Raw genomic sequence first — 20516 nt, 5'->3', positions numbered from 1 at the left:
CCATGCTAAGGAATCAACTTTTATGTACCTTCTTTACTATGATTTATGAAGGTAATATTCTTTGTCACCTGTGAAAACTAGTATTACATTACTGTTGTTATAGTGAAGAAAATTAGATCTTGTTAGAATATCTGAAATGCTAACATTTGAGATGCCTGAAGTAAGAATTTCCTTTGTTTTACACAGGAATAATGCCATGCTGATACAGTAACCACTGAAGAGAATACATAATATTAGTATATTATCAACTGCAGAGAGGAAGAGACCACATGGTCCTTTAAACTGTGTCAAAGACAATGCCATGCAGCTTTGCTTCAGAGCAAAGGAACTCAAAACCAAATAAATATTAGTCAAACATACTTCTGGTTGCTATTGTTTATTGGCTTTGTGGAAATACATTGAGGCACCAATTGGGGATCTTTCATTGTCTGCACCCACGCACACAATGACATCAGTTCTGGAGAATTTACTATCTAAACAAGCAAGTAAAAGAGCATTATTTTCAACACATTTATTAAAATTCTATGATGCTTTTTGTACAAACAGCTGCTACCACTGGAGAGGCACAGTTTGTACTCCCAGCCAACATGATATGCAATTTTAGATAAATTTATGTAACAAAGCTCATCATGCGTTATCCTAAAAAGCGTTAGAAGCACAGGCAGTGTTTAAGAAGTGAAAGAAATGGCCCATTAAACTGCAATCTTTATTCAATATGACTGTACATTATTACTGTAAACTTTATGAAGAAAATGTTAGATTCTAATCTAGCTTGAAGAAGTTTTCTCTAACTGTACAATAATTCCCTTGATGTAAGAAAGCCAGCAGTATTTCAGTGAAAATTTATATAAAACCAATTTTGGATGTATTTGTAAATTATGAGGCAGATTGTTCATTTAAAAAAAAAAAAAGAAAAAATCCCTCTATTATAGTAAAATTAACTGGAGTTTAAGCTGGTGAATGGTGCTATGGTAAAAAGTTGCTTGTGCAACACAAATGTTTGCACCAATATAACACTGACTGAAGGAGCCCAACCATCACAACCATAGTGGCCTCAACCACATCTACAGTAAGATGCCCCCCCATTTCAGCACAAAATAGCAGTGGCATGGCTTTTACTAGTCATCATCAGTCAAGTTTATGTGCGTGCTTGACTGAAACTTTACACACACACCAATTTTTGCTCAAAGATTTTCCTCAAAAGAGAACAAGTACCTGCAAAGCCATAAAAGTAGTTCAACAAACAACATACAATTCAGCAGAGATCACTAGGCAAGGGAGGGATTTTGGCTGACGAAGTAAGTTTAGCAGTGTTTGGTTTAGAGAATGTTTACTTTGGGAGACACACAAAAAACTAGCGTCAAAGTTCAGATTTAAACCCTGCCATTCCCCTTACTTGAGCTATTCAACACATCCTTTCCGTACAGTGGCTTAAAGGTAAGTTTCACTTACATCTTCTGTTATTTTAGGTAGATCTGATCAAAGACATATATATTGCAGAGTAGAGGAATGTTTTGCCTGTGTAAGTGCAGCAAAGCAATAACTGAATGTTGCTGAAGACGAGAATGTGAAGTTGGGAACTACAGACAGCAAATTCTTCTATGCCAAAAGCAGAAAACATTTATCAACAGTTACTGGACAGAGTATCTCAGTCCTAAGGGCCTGACTTCTGGGGGCGGGGAAAAAAAGTCATGAATTTATGAAGAAACAATAAGAAAAAGACTGACTCAAGTTGTTCAGCCACAGTGTAAAAACCATGTTAAAAGCACCTTCTGTGGATCTTTCCTTGTTGCAAAAGAATTCATTTTTTGTATGGGATAATCACCTTAAATGTTTTTAGGATTTCAGGCTAATTAGTTCAGGGGGAGAGTTTTGAAAAACTGTTAGTTCAGTTACTTCAGTCCTGCTACAAACATGTTTGAGAGATTTTCCTTCAAGCACTGGTTTTATTCATAGACATACAGGTATGTATATCTATGTATTTTACTTCTACAGAACAGCTCTTTGGACTATTTACTAATTTAAAAAACATTCTAATCATGATCGCAGTAAGGTTTTTGTTTTAACAGTGCAGTCCCACTAATGGTATTTAGTGAAAATGCAGATCTTTCTTGAAGTTTGTTACTAAATCCCTAGATCTTCTTTATTCCATAAAATTTTAGCTTTGCTCTTCCAAAAATACTCCCATAAAACTCCCATTTTCTGTTGTAGCTACAGAATGTCTGTTTTTCAAATTGTTCAGTACATCTCAGCCTTCTGGTATGCTCCTTTAGTGGATGCCTAGCCCCTCCTCCTACCAAGCTCAAACCTTCAAACATATCTTCATGTCATATTTTTAGCACACGCTAGTAACACAGTTAGTACCACTTTAAGCATTACAGGTTTATAAATAAAGAGTCCCACATATTTTAGGTAATGAGTTTGTTACTGCTGAAATATGCCAATAATGACAACTTCCATGGGAGGAGGTCAACAAAATCTTTGGCAGGCTGGAGGCATTATGTAAGCAAAACCCATTACCATTAAAACAGATTTATCCATCTAATTAAGCTCTGTTCCACTAAAAAAAATGCCATTGAATAAGGTAACTATAGACCTTCTGCTGTGACAGAATTCAGCATGGACCTAAAATTAGGGAATAGGTAACTAAAATTCAATTACTCTATGCTCCCTGAACTGTGTTGTCTTCCAGGTTTTGACCTGTGAGAATGAAGTTCCTGTTTCATTTGCTTGCTCTTGCTCTCATCATAACCTCCACATTTTGTGGAGTCAAGGACTTCACTGAGCACTTTGAAAGCCTTAAAGATGCACACCCACATGAAAATGGGACCTATGATATGCCAAACTTACCACCGGAGTTCCACAGAGAAAACACTATCACTAATGACTTGATTCCTGAAGAGGAGGAGGAAGAGGACTATCTAGATCTCGACAAGATACTGGGTGAAGATGACTACAGTGACATTATTGATGCTGGCCCATACATGGTTTCTGAAATTCAGCAAGGAAATATTCTTGAACTATTCCAAGGCAAAACCAGAATCCAGCGCCTTAATATTCTCAATGCTAACTTTGGCTTCAACCTTTACCGCAGTGTGGCAGACAAAGCCAACTCTTCAGACAATATTCTCATGGCTCCTGTTGGCATTTCCACTGCAATGGCTATGATTTCTCTGGGTCTGAAGGGTCAGACACATCAGGAAGTGTTATCTGTTCTTGGCTTTCAAGACTTCATTAATGCCAGCACCAAATATGAGCTCATGACTGTTCACAATCTCTTCCGCAAACTCACTCATCGGCTATTCAGGCGCAATTTTGGTTATACACTGAGGTCTGTCAATGACCTTTATATCCAGAAGGACTTTTCTATTCTGAATGATTTCAGAAACAATATGAAAACATACTACTTTGCTGATGCTCAACCAGCTGATTTTTCGGATCCTAACTTCATAACTAAAACCAATGAGCGCATCTTGAAGCTGACCAAAGGATTAATAAAGGAAGCTCTTGTGAATGTAAACCCTACAACACTGATGATGATACTTAACTGTCTTTACTTTAAAGGTAAGAATCTGTTATTTCAATCTTAGCAATGGGTTTTCTCAGTTTGCAATTCACTGTGTACTTCATTAGGAACCCCAGACTGAACTTAAATCTAGTCTACAGTTCAAAAGAGCCTATCGACTCCCTCATTAAGAATCATCTCTATTATTAGCCCTTTTTTTGCATGTTTCTGTAGCACACTGATGTTCCAGCCATGCCCTGAAGGTAGTTGGTATTGTACAAATACAGCAAATGCTTTTACATCCAAAAACCTTAGTCTAAAAGTGAGACTAAAAAACAACATATGAATGCAGAATAGCCTCAGAAAGCATAAGCTTTGTAGGAATCTTAGATGGTGAGGTATTACTTCAAGTGCAAGTTATTAGTCACATTCAGTCCTGCTTCAAGTTATCAGCTTTGCTGAAATGGTACAGGTTGATTTCATTCAGAACACTTAACATTTCTGAAGTATTCAGGCTTCATAGGAATGACTATGAAGAATTTCAGCTTAAAGTATGTGTTTTTTATATGATCAGAGCATGATCCTTGTCAACAAGCCTATATAGGGAATTGAAGAGAAGAACCAAACCAGTATTCTTTTAAAATTAAAAACAAATGCATTCACTACTTGGAATATTTCAGTTAATTCAGCATGAACTGTCTACTGATATGGGCTCCTACATGTTTCACTATAGGCTGAACAGTTAAAGAGGCTTGAAGTAAAGACTGTACAATATGTTCTTATTTTCAATTATTTTTCCTTATTTTCAATTTCTTTATATTAAACTAAGAGTCTGTGGTAAGATTTTCAACACTGGTTATCTGCCTCAGGTTGAAGTTTGGTAATTTTTCAACAAACTTTAAAAATGGTATTAAATAAGCAAAAGGTGGGACGTGCCAATGAAAGAGGAGCTAAGGAAAAAAAAAGGAGATCTGTTACTGACTGATTAAGATGAAAATCAGATGAAGGTGACTTAAAACACTGGTAAGGAAAGACAGACTAGCACAAAAGGATAACAATGTTTGGAAGTACAACATGATCCTTTCCGTAACGTATAAAGGAGTTTCCCTTGTTCCAAGAAACAAATGCTCAAGGGCTCTCTTTCACTTGCCTTCTCATCACTGGACTAGGAACACCATTCCTGTAAGTTCATGAAACGTACCTTTTCCCACTCACTTGCAAGGCATTACTTCCTTGAATAATGCCACCTGTCTCTTTAAAAGATCTGAAGCAGTCATTAGCATAAGATCCAAATAAACCCCTATTCTGAAGTACTATTGAAAAGGGACTTACTTGTATCCTTAAGTACATCTCTGATGATCATATCACATTAAATACATGGCTTTAATGTCCATCAGACCATCCTAACAAAAGGACTATGCAAAGTGAAACAGACACATTATTTTTTCACAATTTGGTCAAATTTAAAATACCTTTTTGCTTTACTTTGAAGTTATTAAATACTGTGCTGTCTCAAAATAACAAAAACACCACCAAAAATTAAATAGCTTTAGTATGGGATCTCTTGAGCCACCAAGACCAAAAAGACTTTTGGCTTTTTCTTCTCCTCATGGAGTCCCGTTAGTACAAATTGCCTTGCTGCTGTCTGCTGAAGCCTGTAATTTCCAACCCTCAAAACAAAAAAGATCAATTCTATATTGCTGTCCCCCATTTTTTCATCTTATAGTGACAGCACCGAACTTTTTAAAAGCAAGTTCTGCTCCTGGGCTTCCTAGTTTCCCCACTACTCGTTCTAGACATGCTAATTTTGTCCACACCTTTCAATTTACAATATTTATACTGTCTGTATCACTGCAGACAAGCTCTGTTCAGCCCTCAGAGCTAAGAAACCTATGAGTATTCTCAGGTATGCAGAGATGCTCAGTGCAAGTGATACTGAGTAATAGGATACTTGCCAAGCACCATGAAGTCTGAAGCTCCTTTTATATTAAATACCATCAAGAAACTATTGGAAACTATTCACATTGGTAAGAAGCAAGATTTACTTGTATAGGTGTTCAGTCCACCTCTGAGACTTACCCTCCATTCTGCAGAGGTCTGAACAATCATTTATGAGCTTCCTATCAAGTAGGAGCTGGTTATTTTAGCCATGGTAGATCACGGCAGCTTTTGATAACTGACAAAATTTTGACAGATCCAAAATTGCTTCTAAGAGATTCTAGTCACGAATGCAAGAGAGGAGTCAATCAGTGGAGACAACATCTGCCACCACAGATGGCTCCAAAAGACATCTTGGTGGGACGGCTGAAAACAGGAAGTCACAAGTGTCAGTGAAGTGTCACCTGGTTTCAGCCATCCCCAGAAGACCACACACCTCCTGCTGGAGAACAGTATTTTACCTCAAGACAAACACATCTGCAAAACTGAATTAAAAAAAAAAAGTTCCCCAGCTCCTTTCTTTTACTAGGAAGAGCTGATAAATGTCTCCCTTTCCTCAGGTGATGAGACAGTCCCCCGACCCACACCCGCTTCCTGTCTTTAGCTAGAGTCCTACGCCTGTGAATTCTGCTCCCAGAAGAACAGCCAGACGTTGGTTTTTCCTGAGAAGTGAGACAATTTGTTTGGGAATAGCATAATCCATTTTATATCCCATTCCCTTCAGAATATTAACCACAGTCTGATCACTTCTCAAACTGGTCCCCATCAGCCCAACATATGAAGAAACTATTAGAATATAAGTTGGACTTAAAGCTTTTTTTGTTACTTCACAGTCAATTTGGCAAAGTCAGATTACGGATCTCGGAATTACTTGCAACCTTTTTAAAAAAGGTTACCAATTCAGGTTAAAGCTGTAGTCTCTCCACACAGCCACATGCCCCATGTACTTGCTTGGCAATGGTGACCTAAAGTCCAGAGTTTTAACAGGAAATACCAGTAACCCTATTTCCACTATAAAATTCTAGCTTTGCCTGCCTGTTAAGAAAAAAATGTTTTTTCCAGAGCCTCGGTTCTGAAAAGAGATTAATAGGAACACTGGTTTAAAAAAGCACCTTCTTTTACACAGCCGATAAATATTTGTGGTACCCAAAGAATCTTCACATCAAAAGATTCAAACCCTGATGGCAAAGCCTTCTGGGCTGCAAAATACATTGAATTGTATTCTTTGGGCATAACACTTGTCAGCTGGCAGGCTCCCGTAGGTGTGCCGAAATCATATCAAACTGGGTCAGAGAATTAAGCAGTCAACACCCCAACTCTTCAAGATGTCTTAATACAGAAAGTTAACTGGCTTAAATGGACTGAGGCAAGGCAATGCCTTCAGCATAACACCTTTTATGCAAAACGAAAACAGCCAGTACTTAGCTTGACATTTCAAGCATCAGATCTCCTGGAAAATACAGCTGTGTCAGTTGTTTCAATAGGTGCAAACCCTGTCAAATATTTTGCATCTGTTTAAACTTTGTAATTTCTAGGTCACTTGTAGAAAAAAATAGTACATATCAAGCCCTTTCAGATCTGCAGTTTGTGTTTACCTGCTTTTCTAATTCGGAACATTCAAATCAGACAAATGCTAAGTTAGAAAGAAAGCCAGGAATTTTAAAGTCACTTTAAAACTTGTCTTCTTAGTCAGACTTAATTGAAATGAACAATCTCCTACAGTAATTCCCAATTCACATGAATTAAAACTTAAGGTAAACAGTTATTCTGGGAATATTTTATTAAATAAGGATCTTCAGGGTTTTTGTTTGTCTTCTGCATTGTATTAACAGGAACTTGGGAGAATAAGTTTCCAGTGGAAATGACAATGAAGAGAAGTTTCCGACTGAATGAGAAGCAAACAATAAAGGTTCCTATGATGCAGACTAAAGGGAACTTCCTAGCTGCTGCAGACCCCGAGCTAGACTGCGGTGTGATCCAGCTCCCGTTCGTGGGGAACATCAGTATGCTGATTGTACTTCCACACAAACTCTCTGGCATGAAAACCCTAGAAAAGCAGATTACACCTCAAGTGGTGGAAAAATGGCAGAAGAGCATGACAAACAGGTATCTGCTGAAAAGTACATGTTGTTAGTCTTAATGTATTCTCTTGATGAGATTGACACGGGTAAGTAAAGACCACAGAAGACAACATACAATATTTTGATTAAAAATATTAAACCTAAACAGAACCCCCCAAAAGATGGATTTATTGAATTAAAAACCAGGACCAGTGATCTCTCAAAATTTATACGCCATCAAGAAATCAAGGATGATTGAGGTGGAAAATTCTAATGGAGTTCCAAAATTCTTTCTATTAAGTATTTAATGTTGTAGATTTAAAGAAAAAGTTCTTACTGATAAAGTTTACAATAAGAAGGAAAAATAGGAGTATGATAATAACAGGTTATTTGTGCAGAATAATCTCAATCCCACGGAAAGCAGGCTATGTTCATTTCAGCACTGCACATTTAAACATATCTGTTGTGTAAAGGCACACACTCAGTAATCAACAATGGACATCACAATTATGGGAGAGAAAAAATTATATAGCCTCTCTTGTGCAAAATGACAGACTAGGTGGTATCTGTCTTCACACTTCATAAAAAGATAAAAAGAGCTGACTGGATGTGCTATTCAGGAAGCCAACCTATTTCTATGGTATACAGTAGGACACAAATCTCCAAATTAGTACTCCAGAAAACCTGACAGTTCAACATTTATTACAAGCATATCCAACCATGTACCAAACTGCTCAAAGCCATGTATCTTACACACATAAATAACGTAAATCATCATAAGTTAAATACTACATGGACAAACTAACAGTTTTGGGAGGGAAATTAATTTTTTTAAACACAGCTTAAAAGTAGTGATGCCCAAGTTTTGAAAGTAAAAGCACAGTAAACAGCCCTGTATATTTCTGTGTCCCACTTGCTGAAGACAGCAAAAAAACCCAAACTACAACAGATATGTAAAGCAAAGGAATCCTGCAAATATGTATCTCCTCAATGCTTTTTCATTATTGTGTTTATTTTTACTAGAACGAGAGAAGTGGTTCTGCCTAAATTTAAGCTGGAGAAGAGTTATAACTTGATTGGTTATCTGAGATCCATGGGAATAGAAGAACTGTTCAATGAAAAAGGCGACTACTCCGGTGTATCGGCTGAGAAAGTCAGCATTGACAGGGTATTTGCTTGTCTCCTCTTTTCATTTCCTTTCTGATTAAACCATATCACCTGAAAACATGACAACACAGTAAAAATAGTTCACAGTAAGCTAAAATAATATTTTTTCTTATTTTCCTGGAGGACATAGGAGGGATGGGCGTTTATCTGCACGTCTGTGTCTATACATATAATGAGGAACATGTTTAATCAGATGGCAAAGGCACGAGAAGTGTTGTGGTCAGCCAAGAACAGGCTTACTCACAAACCAAAACCAAAGGATTACTGCCACATAGGAGTCACCAGCAACAGTGTTGCAAGGGACCCACATGCAGGACATGGAGGGGGGAAAGGCTGTGAGCACATCATTTGAGTACACTTACGAGATCCTCAATTTCTTTTTTGTTTGTTTTCCTTTTTTTATTTGTTTAAACAGTTCAATCATCAAGGCACAATAACCGTGAATGAGGAAGGCACAGAGGCCGGAGCAATAACCAACGTCGGGTTCATGCCTCTATCTACTCAGATTCGCTTTATTGTCGACCGCCCCTTTTTGTTCCTGATCTATGAACACCGTACCAGTTGCCTTCTGTTCATGGGCAGAGTTGTCAACCCAGCGAAATCTTAAAAGCAAAGACCTCCAACACGCTGTTATACAGGGGCCATATAATTACATGTTAATATACCAGTATCATAAAGGAAATTTTATTGTCATATTAGCTAATACAAAAGCCACTGGTATCAAAAGAAAATATATTATCCACTGGTGGTTTCACATGAATGGACTCACAGCAGTAGTTAATTTGACTGCAATTTAAAATGGTTAGTGCCATGTACTGATACAAGTGTATTAGAAAAAATAAATCACAAAGTAACTTACACTTGTGTTCTACTTCAGTCTATAAAATGTAATCAATAAAATATTTAGACTATTGGATTCTTGAAGTTTAGCTCTAAATTTGTGCTAGAATGCCTATGTATAATGACTAGGAATAAGGAAATCCTGAATACCTGAGCAGTTGTAGAAACCTAAGTCTCTCCTGGGTATTTTACATAATCTAACTTGAAGAGTAAGTGTCTACATTCTTTCTTTTGCTTGCATCATTTAACATTCAGCAGACTGATACACACAATGAACCTTAGGGACCAGTGTACCAAATAAGAGGAGACAAAAATGTCTCAGAGGAATTAAATACTAAAGGATGCACTACTTTTCCCCAACCTAACTCGTATTGTTTCAACAATTCTCTGATCTACAATCGGTGCAAGCAGTATCAGAATTAGGCCAACCAGGTAAATTATATAAAGATCCGTAGAATACCTTTTACAGGGAAAGCAGCTAGCAAAATGCTCTTTTCACCGGCTCAGTATTACGTAAGCATCTCTATAAAAAAGTGATTTATAGCAATCACATTTGTTAAGAACTCAAATACACTCTCCATACTTGATTCAACAGACAAAACCTTTCAAGTCTTAAACTAAGACTGTGAACTTTCTGAATCATTCTGGTAACAACATGAATGCTGTACAAAGGCTGTTTCACATTTGAGAAGGAGAAAATTTACCTGCGCTCTGTAGGATATTACTACGTACCCAGTACGAGGAACAGAGTTGGACCTTACATTCAAGTTATCAAAGCCAGTGAACATCCTCACCTTTGCCTACCCTTCTTTGCATCACACCTTTAAAAAAAAAAAGCCTCACAATCCACTGAGAGTATTTTTATTGCAGTATCAAATATTGTTTCCATACAAATATATTCATATTATCAATTTGTCTTATGTTAGCAAAAATATGCAAATTAAGCTCTGAACCAACAGTTATTTTAAGGATTAGGAATTCTCTTAAAAAGGTGTTTTCCAATATTAAGTTTAACTTATTGATTTCAGTTTGCTTTTATACACTGCCATTTGTAATTTTGCATCTACTAGAATTATTTGCCCCATACACAAAGCTTTTTAACATGACAGCCAGTGAAATATCTGTATTAGATGATGAAGGATGATGAAGAGCTGATATCAAATAGGAAGCTCAGATATTTCTCTCTATTCCTGTCTCACATTTTGCTACTTATAAGCCTACCATGTGGGGGACAATTTTCAGTATTGAAGGTTCACAACAGAAATCATTAACATTCATATACACATTTTATTGTTTTATCTATATTCAAAAAGAAAAGCATATTCAAAAAGAAAAGCATATTCAAAAGATTAAATATTCACGCCCTAGATTTAATTAGTTTATCAATGATTAAATGAGCTGGAGCATATGAAATATGGGGGTTTTGAGACCTAAGTAACAGGAATTATCCAAGGGAAAGAGGTCAAGCAGAAAAACAAATCAGCTACTGCTCAAAACTCATGATCTTCATACATTGTGCAAGAAAGTCAAATATTTGCTTCAACAACCATAATGTAACCATTAACTCTTGCTTCAGATTCTGGCATTATCTGACTCCACTTAAAGGTCACATTGGTTAAGAAAAATGCAGTTATCACCAGCTATTCAGAACAAAACTATCATCAATAAAATTTGAAACAGAAAAGTACTTCCATAACTTTTACATTAAGTCTCTAACAAGCACTAATCTTTTCTCAATGTGCAAAGAATGATCCTGCTTTCACTCAAACCAGTGCTGGCATTACTGACAGCTGAAAAATAATACCCACTAGAACACTTCTCTCAACACAGAACTAGCTAGTTCATGGAAAAACTGAGCAGCTACTGAGTAACAGCCATCCAAGACATTTATAAACACATTTCTGTAAAGCTAGGATCTGGCCCTTGTGATTGCTGGTGAATTCAGGAAGGGCTTATGTTGGAAACTGGTGGAAGAGACATTGTAAGGAAAGGAACAGTTTTTTGATCTTTAACCAGTGCTAATTTTAGGCTCTTCTCTTTGAAAAGCTTCAGTAAAGAGGTTTGTGAGGGCGGAATATGAAATGAATTATTTTTTTCTGCTTGTTAAGGGATGTGCAGTGTGAGCAAGTTACAAGCAGGCATGCCTACTGCAAGTATGTAATACATTCTCCCCTTTTGTCCCACTAGCTGTGCAGGGAAAGTTCCACAGCAGAATTCAGCTTCAGGAGGGGAGAAAGTGACATGATGCTTTTTGTCCTCCAGTAAGTTTAAGTTTGCCTACAGATCTTTTAGACATGATGTTTTTCGTAAAAGCTACAGCAGTCAGGCAACTAGTCCTGCTTAGAAACCCAGCTTAGATGCGTCAAATTTTCTGTTGGAGATCTAGAATGGTTGCACACCAATTTTTGGCTGAATTAATAGTTATATTTTGTTAAAAAAAAAAGTTTTTTCCCTAGAAAAAGCTGTCATCCAAGACCAAAAGCAGATATACATCAAAATAAATGAGTCTGGAATGGACATCAGTGTCCTTGCACATTTCCTAAAATGCTTTTGGCATGACAGCCAATTCTAGTTTCAGAAGACACAGGACACTTCCTCCCCTTCCTCAATGATTTTTTTTTTTTTAAGAAGCAGAATTCACCGTGCTACCAAACTATAATTTACTTGTAACTCTGTTTCTATTAACTCTTGGTTTTCACTTTTCTCCTCAGGCCACAGATACATGCTGCTTATTACATTGCACACCAAACACTATTCAAACAAATATCCCCTGTGGTATTATTTAGCTCATGAATCTCTTGAATTCAGGACTAGCAATAATCTAACCCTGAATCATGAAAGATTCATTATTTTAAGAGATATGTCATTATTAGACAAATGTTTCCTCCCCTCTTAGAGCAAGAACTATTATTTTACTGTATTTCTCTTGGATGCTTCTTAATCAAACCATTTGGCCATGAAATAGCACCAATATCTGATATACGTGAGAAAAATCATTCTGCTTGCAACAACCCAATCATTGGATACTCACCACAGCAATAACAGGAATAAGCACACCCAGATTGCCTGCACTACTGGAGGCCTGGAAAAGAAAAAGGCAGTTACCAAAACATGTACAAAAGCATTTCTAAAATACCTCCTACAAGACATATTTCAAGCATCAACATTCCTACTGTCTATGCAAATGAAAACACACATTGCCAATTACAACTCTGCTGTCTTGCAAACAGATGTGCATGAGGTGGCCAAGGGAGCACCCCAGAAATCCACAGGACTGGGCACACTCAGGAGTCTTTCAACAAAGCTTTTCAGGTGGCTTCTCATAGACTATTGAAGGGATGTTGTCCCCTTTCAGCACAGGGGCTTCTACAGTTGGAAGTCAGATATTATGCCTTGAGCTAAAGGAGGGGAAATATTCATGTCTACTCTGATGACCAGCAACTGCAAGAAAAATGCTCACATTAAATGGGTGGCCCTAGACAAGCGTCAAATGTTTATCATGCTCAGAGATATCTCCTCTCTAAAGTCTTCCCCACCTCAGATTTGGGAGGGAGAGAACTCTCCAGTTTCCCTCTTACAAAAGAGAGACCAAGTACAGAGACCACTGGTCCCACAGGGAAGAGGCAAGGCAGACATGCTAACAGGGCACAGCTTTGCATGAAGTGGAATGAACCAAAAGGAAGCAATTTTTTAAAAAAAGGAAAAAAAAAAAGAGAGAGGGGAAAAAAAGAAACCAAACAGTCTTCAAATGAAACAATAATGATACAACCCAACTAAAACACATTTTAATTATCTTTCCTGTAGTGTCCAAGATAAAGCAAAAAAAAGATGGACCCTTTAATAGTTTTGAAGAGAATAAAATAACACCATTCAAGTCACTCTAAGAGTTAGGAACAACTGGAAAAAGTCACTATATTTTTTATATAGCAGCAGGACAGTCCACTGCACATGACAAATGGCCACAGAGTCAGAGAAGAGCTGCAGCTGCAAGCTGAAATAGCCAGAACCCAGTATTTTTGTTACTAAAATGGAATAACAGCCTCTTTATGATAATATATGGCACTGAGGATGAAGAAGATACAATGACTTCCATCCCTGGGCATACTCAGGGGATGTTCACATTAACTATCAGCAAGAGCATCAAAAAAAAAAAAAAAAAAAAAAAAAAGTTATTTTTCTTCCCCTCACAGAAGCCACTATGCAAAATATCTGACAATTATCAAAGGAAAAAATTGCTTTTGTTTGGGAGCACAGCACGTGCAATGTTTTACCTACTTTATCCCTTCCTGAAAATGAAGTAACCCAGGCTTCAGAATACCTTTCATAACTTTTACACTACATTGAGTAAAGAGTGTTCTAGTAAAGCTGCTCTTGGTATCTCCATAACAAAGAAACACTGCCTCCTAGCTCAAATCTGTGTTAAATCAATCACATATTTTTCCGTTTGCAGGCAGCTTTAAGTCAGTGCAGCAGTTTGTCTCCCACAGTGATTTCAAAACTGAAACGGTGGAAAAACGTCCCTGAAAGGAGGAGGGTGGAACCTAATTTAGAAGTGTCATTTTAAAGCAATGTTCACAATCTGTTTTTCACCATTTCAGCTCACTTATCTGTCGTTAAAAGAATCTATGAAACTCGTGGAGAGATTTTTCCACCACAGGCTTCATGAAAAGCAGATTCTAGACATGTCCTAGTTCCCTTTTAAGAGAAGAGCTGGCATCCCTGATTAAATGCAGTCTATCTTCAGGTCAAACAGATTCATTTCAGAGGGATTTACCAAGAGAGTTTACCCATCCCATAAAAGGATAAAGAAAGAACTTAGTACTACTAAAACGTAGCATGCGCAGGAGGGAGAAAAAAGAGGTTAAAAAGAAAAAAACCACATTATTCCCTTCAGTACTAGGAAAATGTGCCTATTTCAAAAGGAAGTGTTATCTGCTAAAAAGCAGGGAACAGCTCTCAAACCACACCTCCAAGAAAACCGTAACTTTCCAGTATGAACACATTTGAATTATTAAAATATAAAAGTGTATTTTTGTATATGAAATCACTATCAAACACCGTGAGTTTTTACGAGTTACCCTAAGGAAGTGCATGAATGCCAAGAGGTTACAGCATTTGAACACTAGGGAGGAACATAACCAGAGGAAGGCTCAGATTTTTGATGAGTAGGAAGCAACCACATTTTGCTTTTCACACGATAATATATGTCTCAAGAGCAAAAGTCAAGGTTAACAGCTTGTTTATGAGTATATTTTAGAGCAAAGACAAGAGAAAGGTATTGTGGGAAAGGCTGAGACTTTTGTTTGCTTCTTAAATACAACAGGCACATCAAGTACTCCGGATACTTTATTGAAATGGGAAGAAAAGCTAATAGGAAGTGAGGTGAAAAAAAGTCTTCACATAATAAAAAAAAACCCAGAGAATTCTGAGTGAATAAAGTAACATGTAAACTGCTCCTGTAGAAATTTAGTTAGCATTTAAAGACATTCCTCTTCCAAACCTTGTTAGAGACTTTGAAAGGCCAGGATGTATTAAATTTTACAAATCACAATTGAAAATTGCACTTAAAAAGAACTCTATTTTGAAGCAAAACCACTCAAATATACTCTTCTGCAAAGTATTCCTATCATACAAATTAACCTAAGAGACAAGTCTCCTCTTTCTTAAGACAGCTTTCTGAATAAACTTGCTCTATAAATAAAGCACCCTTAAAAATCATCAGAGATTTTTATTAAATCTATAGTTTTCACTTCACTGCAGTTTCCATTGTAGCTCTAGACAGACAGGCCTGTACCAACTTGGAGCTTGGAAAACATAAAGATGCCCCAACTCATAACACCAATTCAGGATTAATCAGGACAACACAAGCTGACTACTTCAAGCTGAAGGTTGGACTAGATTATTTCCTGAGGTCCCTTCCAACCTGAGTTTTCCTATGATCCTATGACACTACTAAAATTAGAATTCTGTCACATGTAAAGACACTTTCAGAATTAGTAAGAGGAGTTCAGTAGTCGGCATTCCATATTTCTCCTTGCAGCTCTGCCTCTGACAGCTCAACACTCCTGTTTACTCAGTCTCACACAAAACAAGGCTCAGCTAAACAATAAGGATCCCACTGCTTTATCCCAGATACTATACACAGATTCATTAGGTGTTTGAAAGGCATTATAGATGTGCACTCATATTCCATGATCAGAATACATTATTAGGTTTAAGGAAGCGTGATTTTTTTCTCTGTGTGTTAAGGGTGTGGGTTTGGTTCAAAAAACATACAGAAGAGTATGTTTAGTAGTGCCATCCATATAAATGCCCAGCTGTATACAATTAAAAACCAGTGAACATCTTACCTTCAGTGCCGGTCCTTTCTCACTGGCTCTCTCACTAGCTCTCTTTCCTTCTAGCCCAAGCTGAACAAACAGTTCCAGCAAGTTCATCAGTAGTTCATCCACAAGGTGTTCTCCTTGAATGTTAGCAGCAATGTTAGCTAGGGCATTAATGACTGCCAAAGAACAGTGCCTGAGAAGAAAGAACAGTTATGAACAAGCAATTCCTCAAAGTTTTATATTTTCAGTATTTTCTTCATAACGCTGATAGTAACTCTTGTAATACGACTACTGTTCACTCAAGAGGTTTTTTTCAGGGGGTTGTTTTTTGTTTTTATGAATAGTGGCACATCACTTTACTGATAACTGAAATGCAATCAGTATTTAAGTGAAAAACTATTCGTAAACTTTAATTTATGATGCTGTCATGGCCAAAAGGAAACTACTGTCCTGTAGCAGATACAGCTACAGACAGAAAGCAGCAAGAGCTGTGTTTCTGGACTGGGAAAGCTCTTGAGCATAAGAATCAGAACTAGCATCAGTTGTTCTGAAAGCTTTAACATCAAAGAAAAAAGAACAGTACTGTTTATAACCTCGTTATAAAACTTATACTGGGAAAAAGTGAAAATCCCTGATGTAGCACAAAGGATATTCGATACAGTATTCACACATTTAAGGGACACAGTTAAGTGTTACCTGTATCCATGATCCTTATAGTCTTTTGTGGCAGAGTAAACAACTGAGCTTGCTTTAACACTGATTTGCTGAAACAGATTCCACACCTCCTGGTATATATATTGCTTTAAAAAAAAAAAACAACAACAAATCACTAAGTAGAGCTTATTGAATACAATCTCACTAAAGACCCTGTAAAATACGCTAAGTATTACAAAGTTCTTCCGATAGGTATCTAGTCATACCCTGAGCAATGGTTTCAGCTTCCATAAAGCACACAGGGGAAGTGCTTTCATTAGAGTTTTGAATTGCTCAAATTTTACAAAATTTATTAAGTTCTTTAACTCCACCTTCCTGATGGAAAACTTTTTTTCAGGCTTCTGAGTTCTGGAAATAAATTGCTTGCTCAGAGGCACAAATTACATTCAGAAAAGGTAAATCAGTTCATCCCTGTATGACTGAAGAAGGCAATCCATACTTTTAAAGGTATGGACCTACAAGACTTTGAAAGTTAACTATTGATATTAAAAAAAAAAGATACTGTGCACCTATTCAGGACATAGGCCAAGTTTATAGACTTCTTAGTACCTTTTGAAAACATTGAGTTTGGTGATTTTTTTATAGTTTATTTAAAAAAAACTTTTATTATTTTCTATGGGGACTAATCTTTACAGGGACAGCATTTTACATGTTATTAATTAGCTTTTGTTTTCTGATGTCACAGACATGAGGATTGTACAAGCCCATACCTGTGGTGAAGAAAAGAAAAACCTTAAAAAACTTCTGCAATGCAGTTTCAAAAATACATTTCCTTTTAACTAAAGGAAAGGGATCATGAACAAGCACTCTCTTGGCCAGTTCTTTCCTTACATTTCCAGTGATGACCAAGCAGCCCAGCTGATCAATGATGAGTACATCAAGATGAGAAGGTGGCTGGCAAAACTTCTGCTGTAAGATCTGTAGGATGGGTTCCATCATTTTTGGGGTGTCCCTCAGTGCCACTGCAATGTGCCCTAGAGCACGAATTGTGTGATCAGGAATCAAATGAGCTTCCCTGTTACAAAAACAAACAAAAAAACCAAAAACACTTGTGTAACTCTTCAACAGTTATCAAGACCTCCAAGCATGGTTAAATTTCATGTAAGAAACAGTTCATATACTAAATTTAAACATCACTAACAGCTTTAATATCGCCCCATCTACTCCCAACACTAACATTAGAGAGATACTTGCACAAGTTGGTTTTCAAAATAAAATAAAAAAAAAAAAAACCACAAACGCACTATCCAAGAAACCCACACTAATCCATGAACAAACTATTCTAGAAATAACAGTGAAAAGAGGTAAAAGTGATCTGCAAAACATTAAGACATGACAGCCAGACCAGCTACTATAGGATCTCCCCTTGGAGGTTTCTTGGTTGGCGAATCTCTCAAAAGTGAAGCAAGTCAAATGCCACAAGTGGCAAGCTGTGTCAAGCCATAAAAGGTAGCTGAAGCCTGAAGGATACAGTAGAGAGATTCGCCCAATCTAGGACTCAAAGTTGGCTAATAGTCACCAAACATTTGCTGATTCAATCAGATAAAAATAAATCCATACCCCTCTGTATGAAAACAAGGGCTCAGCTCTGCAAAGATTTGCATGGGAAGATCTTGACCCCACATACAAGCTCACTTATCTCAGACACATTTAATTCTAAAATAATGCTGCCTGTACTTATATCTTAGAATAAGTTTCAAGTTCACTGAGTGAATGAAAAATTGGTTTGATGACTGACAACTTACTTATCACTCTCTTGAGAGATGTACAGACGGTTAGATAAACTGGCAAGAAAGGCCTCAACAATCACTGAATCTATAGTCAAGCCAGCTTTCAAGCACCTGGAATAACAACAGAAAACTTGCTAGAACAGCCAGAGAAAAAAAAAACAAACACGATTTAAACATTTCACTTTTTAATACTGTAAATACACATCAGGTATAAGGGAAAAAAGTTTACACTGAAGTATAAGAACTAATTGCCTAGGAACGCTGCAGATGTATTTTAAAAAATGAGCAGAGTTTCTACTGCTGCTTTCTCCAGCAACAATAAAGATGAGGATATGCAGTAAGGTAAGTTCAGAATCCACTGCTTTAGAAACTTTAATCCCTTGTCTCTAGTCATCAACTATTTGTCTTTCCTCCAGCTCTCTGTAGCTGCCTAGAAGGGAAGAATAATGATTACACTGCCCACATTTGAGTGCATAACAATCTTTCTGTTACAGGAGGCTCACTCAACATGATGACCTAAGCAGAAAACAAAAACCTTGCCCTGCTGAGTATCAAAATGGTGACTAGCATGAATTACATATGTGGGAAGCAAAACAAAGAGACTGAATTATTATTTTACAATTAGGACATAAACAGAACCAAAAGATGTCTGAAGGAAAATTATCAAAAGAGGCAAAAATCTTTTACAGCAGCATAGAGCAGCCCCTTCTGAACGGTCACAATACTTTTCTGCTAGGGAAATAGAACACGTGTTGTCAACATGGTGCAAGTCTCTCTTACCTGCAGATGTTGTCTATGGCAATGTCACGCAGCTGCTCATACATGGATGGTTGACTTTTCTTGCCAGGCATCACATTTAGAGTGGACTCTGAATGCTCATTGGTTACACTAATCTTGATGTCATTACCACCTACTAAGAACACAGAGTACAGAAATCAACATCATTTGAAACACCTTTTTTCACCAAGATGAGAGCACATAGGCAGAGCAATATCTGGCAAGTGAGTGCAAAACAGCCTACTTTACATCTCAGAGCTGAGCTGAAGAACTCAGGAAGTGCATGTATTGTCACTAGCTATGCAAGACATTACTGCATTTAACTATTCCTAAACAATTATTCCTAAATTTAGTCACCTTCAGTTCTCATTTTACCTGTTCTGCTTTAGGATTATGATACTGCTTTTGCATTAGCAAGTCATTTAAATTGAACATTTTCTTTTTGGAAATCATAACTTGATATTACAATTTAAAAACAACAACAAACTGTCAAATGCCATCACGATGGTCATGGGGCTGGAGCACAGTACCGGTATGGAGAGTCTGAGGAACATAGCCTTGCTCAGCCTGGAGAAGAGGCGGCTTTGGACAGACCTAACGCCTGCCTTCCCAAAGCATGAAGTAGGCTACCGAGAACAGAGGAGCACGCTTGACAGGACAATGAGACACAACAGCCATAACTAGAAACAAGGGAGGTTCCAAATGGGTATGCAATTTTTTTTTCCCCCCCACTATGAGGATAATTATGCATTGGCTCAGTTTATAGAATCTCTGTCCTTGGAGGTTTTTGAGGGCCCCTGTGGACAAAGTCCTAAGCAAACAGCTCTGAACTGAATGCAGGAGGTCGCACACGTAATACAACCTTCAATGCTGCAGTATCACACTACAGTTGTTGGTGATCTCACTCAGGACAAAAGTGCTTGAGATAAGACTATCCCGGTTTCAGCAGAACAGGCACAGCAATATTGCTGCTAGGATAAAAGGCAGATGTACTGCTTGCCCTTAGATACACTTCTCCAGAATTTGATTTGCACTCCTCCTCTCCACCTCCAAAAAAATCACGAATGCATCTCCATTTCCCCCTCAGCTGCATCACCACAAAATATGGCGTCAGAAAGCCATACAAGCTAGAAAACAATCACTGGCATATCCTTTGGAACACGGCCTTTTCCTTTACCTGTGTGATACTGGCTATGATACTTGTAAAGTTTCACAAGCACTGGGGAAGGTATCACAAGAAAGTCTCTCAAGGATGGATTGACAGAATGAACCACAACAGGGAACCTCTCACACAAACGACCCAGACCCTAAAAAAGAAAAAAAAAAAAAAAAAAGGAACATAGCTTTAGAATGTAACAGCACAATTTTTATTTCAACTGTAAGCTCGCAATTTCTGCTCAATACAAAAAAAAAAAACTAACCCAAACCAAACCATCCATAGTTCTGAAGGATTCAATTT

General features: G+C 37.4%; 2 protein-coding genes across 6 annotated transcripts in view; one reads left to right on the top strand and one right to left on the bottom strand.

The window, feature by feature from the left end:
- Positions 1-20516, bottom strand: part of PI4KA (phosphatidylinositol 4-kinase alpha) — a 61864-nt gene that overhangs the window by 29085 nt on the left and 12263 nt on the right. For 3 of the 5 annotated variants that reach the window (XM_068412971.1, XM_068412972.1, XM_068412970.1), the window contains exons 13-19: positions 20235-20364; positions 19061-19190; positions 18296-18391; positions 17382-17565; positions 16533-16636; positions 15861-16029; positions 12542-12592 (exon numbers count right to left, since the gene is read on the bottom strand). In XM_068412971.1, the coding sequence (XP_068269072.1) occupies positions 12542-12592; positions 15861-16029; positions 16533-16636; positions 17382-17565; positions 18296-18391; positions 19061-19190; positions 20235-20364 (864 nt within the window). Of the gene's footprint in view, positions 1-12541; positions 12593-15860; positions 16030-16532; positions 16637-17381; positions 17566-18295; positions 18392-19060; positions 19194-20234; positions 20365-20516 lie in introns of all 5 variants that reach the window. The other 2 variants (XR_011049232.1, XM_068412969.1) reach the window with 1 other exon arrangement.
- Positions 1371-9586, top strand: SERPIND1 (serpin family D member 1). The gene is made up of 5 exons (XM_068412788.1): positions 1371-1437; positions 2693-3564; positions 7276-7549; positions 8527-8671; positions 9086-9586. Exons 2-5 carry the CDS (start codon positions 2709-2711, stop codon positions 9275-9277), a joined length of 1467 nt encoding a protein of 488 aa, XP_068268889.1. The 5' UTR covers positions 1371-1437; positions 2693-2708; the 3' UTR covers positions 9278-9586.

This window comes from Nyctibius grandis, chromosome 14 (assembly GCF_013368605.1).
Source record: "Nyctibius grandis isolate bNycGra1 chromosome 14, bNycGra1.pri, whole genome shotgun sequence".
Taxonomy (NCBI): Eukaryota; Metazoa; Chordata; class Aves; order Nyctibiiformes; family Nyctibiidae; genus Nyctibius; species Nyctibius grandis.
The sequence above is the reverse complement of the archived record's forward strand: the minus strand, read 5'-3'. Positions and strand labels throughout refer to the sequence as shown.

Excerpts from the sequence above, each read along its gene's own strand:
- SERPIND1 (XM_068412788.1), top strand. The coding sequence starts at position 2,709 with ATGAAGTTCCTGTTTCATTTGCTTGCTCTTGCTCTCATCATAACCTCC. Across the intron at positions 3,565-7,275 it reads TAACTGTCTTTACTTTAAAG|GAACTTGGGAGAATAAGTTT; the intron begins GTAAGAATCTGT and ends TTGTATTAACAG. Across the intron at positions 7,550-8,526 it reads CAGAAGAGCATGACAAACAG|AACGAGAGAAGTGGTTCTGC; the intron begins GTATCTGCTGAA and ends TATTTTTACTAG.